Source organism: Lineus longissimus, chromosome 2, assembly GCF_910592395.1.
Source record: "Lineus longissimus chromosome 2, tnLinLong1.2, whole genome shotgun sequence".
Taxonomy (NCBI): domain Eukaryota; kingdom Metazoa; phylum Nemertea; class Pilidiophora; order Heteronemertea; family Lineidae; genus Lineus; species Lineus longissimus.
Genome location: NC_088309.1, coordinates 17,275,027 through 17,282,742, shown reverse-complemented (window position 1 = coordinate 17,282,742; position 7,716 = coordinate 17,275,027). Strand labels below are relative to the sequence as shown.

At 45.1% G+C, this 7,716-nt stretch overlaps 2 protein-coding genes across 2 annotated transcripts; both read left to right on the top strand.

Moving 5' to 3' along the window:
* Positions 1 to 761: 761 nt before the first annotated feature.
* On the top strand, positions 762 to 5,959 carry LOC135482959 (uncharacterized). The gene is made up of 4 exons (XM_064763443.1): positions 762 to 2,702; positions 3,695 to 3,916; positions 4,001 to 4,171; positions 5,378 to 5,959. Exons 1-4 carry the CDS (start codon positions 762 to 764, stop codon positions 5,957 to 5,959), a joined length of 2,916 nt encoding a protein of 971 aa, XP_064619513.1.
* A 261-nt stretch (positions 5,960 to 6,220) lies between these two features.
* On the top strand, positions 6,221 to 7,492 carry LOC135482958 (uncharacterized). Its single transcript, XM_064763442.1, has one exon. The coding sequence runs from the start codon at positions 6,221 to 6,223 to the stop codon at positions 7,490 to 7,492; it is 1,272 nt and encodes a 423-aa protein (XP_064619512.1).
* Positions 7,493 to 7,716: the final 224 nt, after the last annotated feature.

The following is a 7,716-nucleotide window of genomic DNA, read 5'->3' as shown; positions in this document are numbered from 1 at the left end:
ATGTAGAAGCTAAAATACATGAATGGTGAGCCATAGTATGGCCGTATAAGACATGTTTAGGCGGCAGTGCTTTGTCGTCTTCAGGAGCCTTCCGGACTTTTCCCGCCACCAACCTAAAGTTAAGGTTTTCTTTTATTCTGTCTGTTTATGTAACAATATACCACTTTAGGAGGTCCAGATATTATTGATAAACAACTATTGTCTAAGCTTTGTTAATCAGTGAAATATTTGTGGATTTGAGGTATTTATAATCCTAATGATGAGAGCCTCTGCCAGCTGGTTATCCATCATCTACATTGTAGTTGAACGTTGTTCGTATAGGCGTCGCCACCGTTCAGGACGAAATAGTGTCTTCAGTTCTGTCTTCTGGTGGTTGTGACCAGGGAACAGGTTGTGATTTGTGAGGTTAGTGAACTTATGATTTGTACTGTTTATGTTTTGCAGTTAAACCTTCAATCGTCATTGAATGATACCAGACACCGTGTCAAGAATAAAGGATTCTGTCGTTTGATGAGTAATACAACCGTTGTCAAGTCAATTCATCAGATCCGGGTGCAGTGTCCCCGGACCCAGTCCCGAGACTAGTACAAACTTTGTAAGATGGTTCGACTACACGCAAGGCGCCAAGGCCACTGCCAGTTGATAAAAAACCAGACTGTGTAGACCAGTTTAAGGACGGGTTAAATAAACTGCAGAAGCGTGTTGAATCTGACAATGACCTAAATAAACAAGCAAGTCGTATTGAACATTATGTAAACACCATGGAGGACTTATTGAATGAAATAAAAGCTGAAAGGCTGTACAAGGTACTAACTCCCCAAGGTTGTGACAAAGACGCAGGAACAACGGTCCCTGCTGTGTGTGAGGGGGCTCAAGGACCCGCAGTACCTGACCCTTCCTTGAACTCTGATTCAGGACTCAATAGTAGTTTGGCACAGTTTGTTGGCACAATGGAGCAGTTGGCTGTGAAGTCAGCCCTACCTCCCCTTGAGGTAGTCAAGTTTAGTGGTGATCCGTGTCAGTATAACACGTTTACTTCAAGGTTCAACACCATGGTGCACTCCCAGAATATCAGCGATTCGCAAAAGATGGCTCGCCTCCTGCAGTTTGTGGACGGTCGAGCGAAGACGGCCATCTCTGGGTTTGATGGCGTTCAGGGTGGTTTAGAGAAATCTCTGGCCATCTTGAAACGTAGGTTTGGTCAGCCACACATGATAACAGAGGCATGTGCTGAAGCCCTTGTTAACGGACCAAACATAGCATCCAATGATACGGAAGCGCTGAATGACTTTGCTGACAAATCCCGTACCGTACTGGAGACGCTAGTATCCATTGATGCTCTTGGTGAAATGAACATGGCCAACCTATCAAAAATGTCTCGTAAGCTTCCACTGCCATTACAGTACAAGTGGCGTGATCAGGCGCAGAAAAAACGAGACTTAGGTGGTACAGTTAAATTGCAGGAACTGGTCAAGTTTATTGAAAGGTCGGCCGATGCTGCAAACGATCCAATCTTTGGTAGGGTTGGTGAAACCAAGAGGGATAAGCCAAAACCAACTTCACATGTCGCATCAGGAATTGTGAAAGAAAAGAAAAGAAACTTTTCAACTCAGGTTCAGGCTAAGATTAAGAATAACCCTGCGCCAGCGCGTAAACGAGAATGCTACGAATGTAAATCGAATCATTTACTCAAGGAATGTCCTGACTTTAAAGCAACTGATTATAAACATCGCAGCAGTGTAGCCAGGGCAAACGGCCTTTGTTTTAACTGCCTTTTCAAGGATAATTTTATTGCGGACTGTAAGACAGCCCCCCAGTGCACTGAATGTACTGGGAAACACCATACTCTGTTGCATCGTGATACAGAGACCAAGCCCAAGTCTGTGGACAACTACGCAATCGGCTCCGGTACAACCAACTCAAAAATCGCCCTACAGACAGTGCCAGTAAGAATTATTGGGCCTGATGGTGCGAGCATCAAAACATTTGCACTCTTAGATTCTGCAAGCGAGGAATCCTTTTTCGACGCCAAATTAGCCAAGAAGTTGAAAATTGGGAGTGATGGGCAGGAACAGTTGAACGTTTGTACTATGACTGGGGAATCTACAGTCAAGGTTGGTAAAAGCGTGTTGCAGTTAAAACCAGCCACAGGGGACACTCCAGGCGGGCTTGCCATAAATGTACCAGTTAAAGTAGTGGAGGATTTCAGCATTGACACGAACCGGCCTGCTGATCTTTCGAAATGGTCACATCTGAAGGGAATAACCATACCTGAGGTTGACGAGGACCAAGTTCACTTGCTGATAGGAACTAATGTGCCCGCTGTACAGATTCATCTAGAAAGTCGGATTGGTGAAGAAAACGAACCGTTTGCAGTCCGTACTGTCTTAGGATGGTCAGTATTTGGTCCCCTTGGAGGAGGTCAACGACAGCCGAAGGTCAAGGTCAACTTTCTGAGACACAATGCAACAGAAATCATTGAGTCCCAGATGGCTCAGCTCCTCGAACTTGACAATGTTGGGGTCGCCAAAAAGAAAGGGATGTCGATTGAAGATCGACGGGCCCTGACTAAATTGGAGGCTTCAACCAAACGGATCGACGGCCGATACGAGGTAGGGATGTTATGGAAGGCGGACGACCCCTGGCTGCCAAACAACAAGACAATGGCGGAGTCAAGGTTAGAGTCCCTGCGGAGAAAATTGGTAAAGGATCCTCAGCTGCATCAAAAATATACAGAATTCATGTCAAAACTGTTGAAAGGCGGCTATGCCAGAAAGCTGAGTGAAGAGGAAGCCCAAAAGCATGATACCAAAACGTGGTACCTGTGTTACAGAGTCATGCTCTGTCATTTTGACTTAAGGTGTTATATGATAAGCCTAGGCTTACTTCAGGTTTCACATATCATTGGCGACCGTTATTTTATGTATTTGGTATTTAATAAGTAGATCGCCTTACATGTAGGCGGATTAGCACATCAGGCCATCATAAGATATTTATAGGATTTGCATAAGTGTTATTGCACAACGTGCACGTAGCTGACGTCAATGTCATTAGAATTTGACCCTTGTTTTATAACTTGGCCACGTCACCTTGCCGGTCCTTGGATAACACGCGTGTTATGCTCTTATTGGCTGTTGTTAGGACACGTCTGAATGTTTGGGTGAGGAAAACGATTGTATAGGCAGTTATGGAATAGTCAGCAAGTGGAAAAGACTACTCTCGGCTGGGTTCCGCCGATTGTAACTACACTGATGCTAACTCCAACCCTATCGTTTAATACTTCACCAGGTAGCTTGACTATCGAGGACCCTTCATCCAGCAAGTTCCAAATCACGGTTGGACTCACGCATATAAACGAAAATGTTACGCTTGGAATATCGAAATAAAATCGAGTACCAGTTTCTTTACCTCTTTGTGTTCACCTCAGTTCTTCCATCGGCCTGAGGGAGGACAAGAACCCGTCGCGAGCAGCAGACTACAACATGGTTGCCAGTACGGGGATTGAAATTTTATAAAAAGGATAATTCGCGTTATCAGCACGATTCGATTTAGTTCAGTAACTTGATTGCTCTTTGTCTTCAGTACGAGACAAGTTTGTGTGGTAAAATAGGCTTGAAAATCAGGAAAAATGACTGTTCAGCTGCCGAAAGAACTAGAATTTTCAATGAGGACCTTTGGATTGCATGTTCTCCAGTCAGAATGGAACTTTCATGTGGACACTGAAGGATTCACTGTAACACTTCATTGGAAGAAAGCGGACCATGTCATTAAAGAGAGTTCTGAAAATTCACCGGTACTATTTGCTAATCGCCGCAGATCCATACGTAAACGGGAAAGAGACAAAAGGCGGTTGGCCGACTATTTGGAAAGGAAAAGAATTAAGGACAGTGCGGGGAAGCGCAAAGGCGACATTAAAGTAAGTTATAAAGAGCCAGCGTATGACAGACGTGATTTAAATTTTGAACCGGTTCAATTCAAGTCTCACTCTTTTATCGACCAGGAACAGTCAAAGACGGACATTGGCTATCATTCACAGCAATATGGCGACAAAAATACCGCCAAATCGTCATCCGACCCTCGCACATATTCAACGACTATGGACACGCCAAATGTTCTCAAACAAGTGATCGCACCTCCTTGTTACAGGGAGATGGTCGAAAAGCGGCCGATGGTACAGGTCGAAAGTGTGATTGACTCTAGCAATTCTAGTGAGAAAGATTCGGCTTGTGATGATATGGAAAAAGGAAAAGGTGCGATAGAGTGTAATGATTTAAATTTTGATTATATTGTGGATTTGTCACCTAGTTGGAATTTGAAACAAGTTTGCATTTCATCAAATCTGTTTCGTACAACCCCAAATACCAGAACTGCGTTGCCATCGGTAGCGACTCTACACAAGGAAAGGGATGCAACTGTTGATGACTGTGTCAGAGAGTATAGCAAAACAGTTTTGGGTACCATAGCGTACGTGAACGATATATCAGTTCAGTTCTGTCCATTCCAAGATTCCTGGCCTTTGGACATGTGGGACGTTGACAGAAGATTTCAGATCGGAAATTTACCATCCCTGACTCCAGATCCAGTGGTGTATTTGACCTTTAAATGGAATTCGTGATGTTGTACATTCGACCTTTTTCCTGATTTGCCGTCTGACCATTTATTGATAGTCACACAATTGAGTATTAGGTATTAGGTATTAGGTATAACTTGTATAAACAATCAAGGTAACATGGACAATCAACCTTGTGGACAAGGTCTTCTCGTAAGGGGGAAGGTGTTACAGAGTCATGCTCTGTCATTTTGACTTAAGGTGTTATATGATAAGCCTAGGCTTACTTCAGGTTTCACATATCATTGGCGACCGTTATTTTATGTATTTGGTATTTAATAAGTAGATCGCCTTACATGTAGGCGGATTAGCACATCAGGCCATCATAAGATATTTATAGGATTTGCATAAGTGTTATTGCACAACGTGCACGTAGCTGACGTCAATGTCATTAGAATTTGACCCTTGTTTTATAACTTGGCCACGTCACCTTGCCGGTCCTTGGATAACACGCGTGTTATGCTCTTATTGGATGTTGTTAGGACACGTCTGAATGTTTGGGTGAGGAAAACGATTGTATAGGCAGTTATGGAATAGTCAGCAAGTGGAAAAGACTACTCTCGGCTGGGTTCCGCCGATTGTAACTACACTGATGCTAACTCCAACCCTATCGTTAAATACTTCACCAGGTAGCTTGACTATCGAGGACCCTTCATCCAGCAAGTTCCAAATCACGGTTGCACTCGCGCATATAAACGAAAATGTTACGCTTGGAATATCGAAATAAAATCGAGTACCAGTTTCTTTACCTCTTTGTGTTCACCTCAGTTCTTCCATTGGCCTGAGGGAGGACAAGAACCCGTCGCGAGCAGCAGACTACAACACCTGCCACATCACGCTGTTTTCCACCCACGGAAACCAGACAAGGTCAGGGTGGTGTTCGACGCTGCCGCTAAATACCAGGGAGTTTGTCTTAATGACCAACTAGTGAATGGTCCTGACTTGACCAATAGTCTCCTAGGCATCCTTGTGAGGTTTCGAGAAAAGCCGGTCGCCATTGTCGGCGATATTGAGGGTTTCTTCCTGAGGGTGGGTGTGCCCGAAGACGACAGCGAGGCTCTTCGTTTTCTATGGTGGGAAAACGGAGACCTGGACGGCCAGGTTGTTGTGTGCAAAATGACAAGACATATTTTTGGGGCCAAAGACTCTCCAAGCTGCTGCTATTATGCTTTGAAGAGAACCGCCAAAGATGCTCAGGAACGGTTCAGTAGTGAGATTGTTACATCTGTCGAGAGACAGTATTACGTGGATGATCATCTAAGCTCATTGCCAAACACAGCCAAGGCTATCGATGCAGTCAGAGACATTACAGCGATAACAGCTACCGGAGGCTTTCGGACAACTGGTTAGCAAAGCAATGACAGGGAGGTGTTGATCAGCATAGCCGAGAGTGAACGTGCAAAATCCACTCTAAACCTCGATCTAGATCTCGATTCTCTGCCTGTCTCCAGAGCGCTAGGACAGGAGTGGGACGCTGAAGGGGATGTATTCAAGTTCACAGCCACCACATCTGACAAGCCAGACACCAAGCATGGTATACTGTCAACATTTAGTTCACTGTTCGATCCAATAGGATTTGTCTGTCCTGTAGTTTTAGAAGCCAAAAACATTATGCAGGGTTTTTGGGCACTAGAAGTTGACTGGGACGAGCGACTACCGTCTTCAGTGCAACAAGAATGGAGAGAATGGATCGATGGGTTGAGCAGATTGTGTGAGCTGAAGATTCCACGTTGTTATCAACTGTCGTTTAGCGAGGAACCGAATCTAGAGATTTCACTCCACAACTTTTCTGATGCCTCAGAAAAGGGATACGGGATGTGTGCTTACCTGAGGTTTGCATATTCAGATGGAACTGTCCATTGTTCTTTCCTTGCCGGCCGCGCCAGATGTGCACCAGCCAAAACAACTTTGATTCCACGTTTGGAGCTGCAAGCTGCGGTGCTGTCAGCGAACATTTCAAGTTGTCTTCAGGAAGAGTTGACCTATAAGCTGAGTGCTGTCACATATTGGTCTGATTCACAAACCACATTGCAGTATATCAAAAATGATAGTAAACGCTTCCATGTTTACGTTGCGAACAGGGTAGCAGCTGTACGTGACATCACGGAGCCAGAGCAGTGGAAACATTGTCCGGGTGTGTTAAATCCAGCAGACATCGCGTCAAGGGGTATGTCCGCCGGTGATCTGATCGAACAGGACACCTGGTGGAATGGTCCAAATTTTCTCAAGCAAAGTGAAGAATTTTGGCCCAAGGCTCAGGTTCAACCATTGTCGAATAAGGACGCTGAGGTCAAAGGGACAGTGAAAGTGAACATTGTCAAATCTGTCAAAACCTCAACCGATTGTTACAAACCAAAGAAGATCACAACCGCTGGTCTCCAGGAGGTTATCAAGCGCTGTGGCACCTGGGTGAAACTGACACGCTCAGTGGCATGGGTAGTACGATTCTGTCAAGGTCTCAAAAATCGTAAATTCCCTACTAGCAACCTCACCGCAGAGGAACTGAATGCCACCACTTTACTCATTGCCCAGGATGTGCAATCCGAATGTTACAAGGAAGACATTGACTGTTGGAGAAAAAGGGGCCATGTCAAAGCTAGTAGTCCATTAGCCTGTCTAAAACCCATGCTCATCGAAGGCGTCTTCAGAGTGGGGGGCAGGTTGGATAAAGCCCCAAGTCTTTCATTCGAGGAAAAACACCCAATGATCATGCCGGCTGATCACCATGTCAGTGTACTGATCGCCAGAGACTGCCATAAAAGGTTGGGACATACCGGTCGGGAGCACATCTTCGCTGAAACACGCAAGAGATTCTGGATCATAGGAGGAAGACGCCTTGCAAAGCGGATTGTCCGAGGATGCATCCGGATGCATCCTATGTAGTCGCCAGAACGCTCGAAAAATGGAACAAGTCATGTCATCATTACCTATCTCGAGGCTGGTCCCATTCAAGCCAGCTTTCAGTAGCACTGGAATCGATCTCTTTGGACCCCTACATATCAAATGGGGCCGCAACAGTACAGCCCAACACTGGGGCTGCTTGTTCACTTGCTTGAGGACAAGAGCTGTTTTCATAGAGCCAGTACAATCGCTGAGTACTGATGACT

Bases quoted from the DNA above. Each gene is read 5' to 3' on its own strand.
- LOC135482959 (XM_064763443.1), top strand. From the start codon at position 762: ATGGAGGACTTATTGAATGAAATAAAAGCTGAAAGGCTGTACAAGGTA. The intron at 2,703-3,694 runs GTAAAGGATCCT...CATGTTCTCCAG, and splicing joins AGTCCCTGCGGAGAAAATTG to TCAGAATGGAACTTTCATGT. The intron at 4,172-5,377 runs GTACAGGTCGAA...TGTTCACCTCAG, and splicing joins TGGTCGAAAAGCGGCCGATG to TTCTTCCATTGGCCTGAGGG.
- LOC135482958 (XM_064763442.1), top strand. From the start codon at position 6,221: ATGCAGGGTTTTTGGGCACTAGAAGTTGACTGGGACGAGCGACTACCG.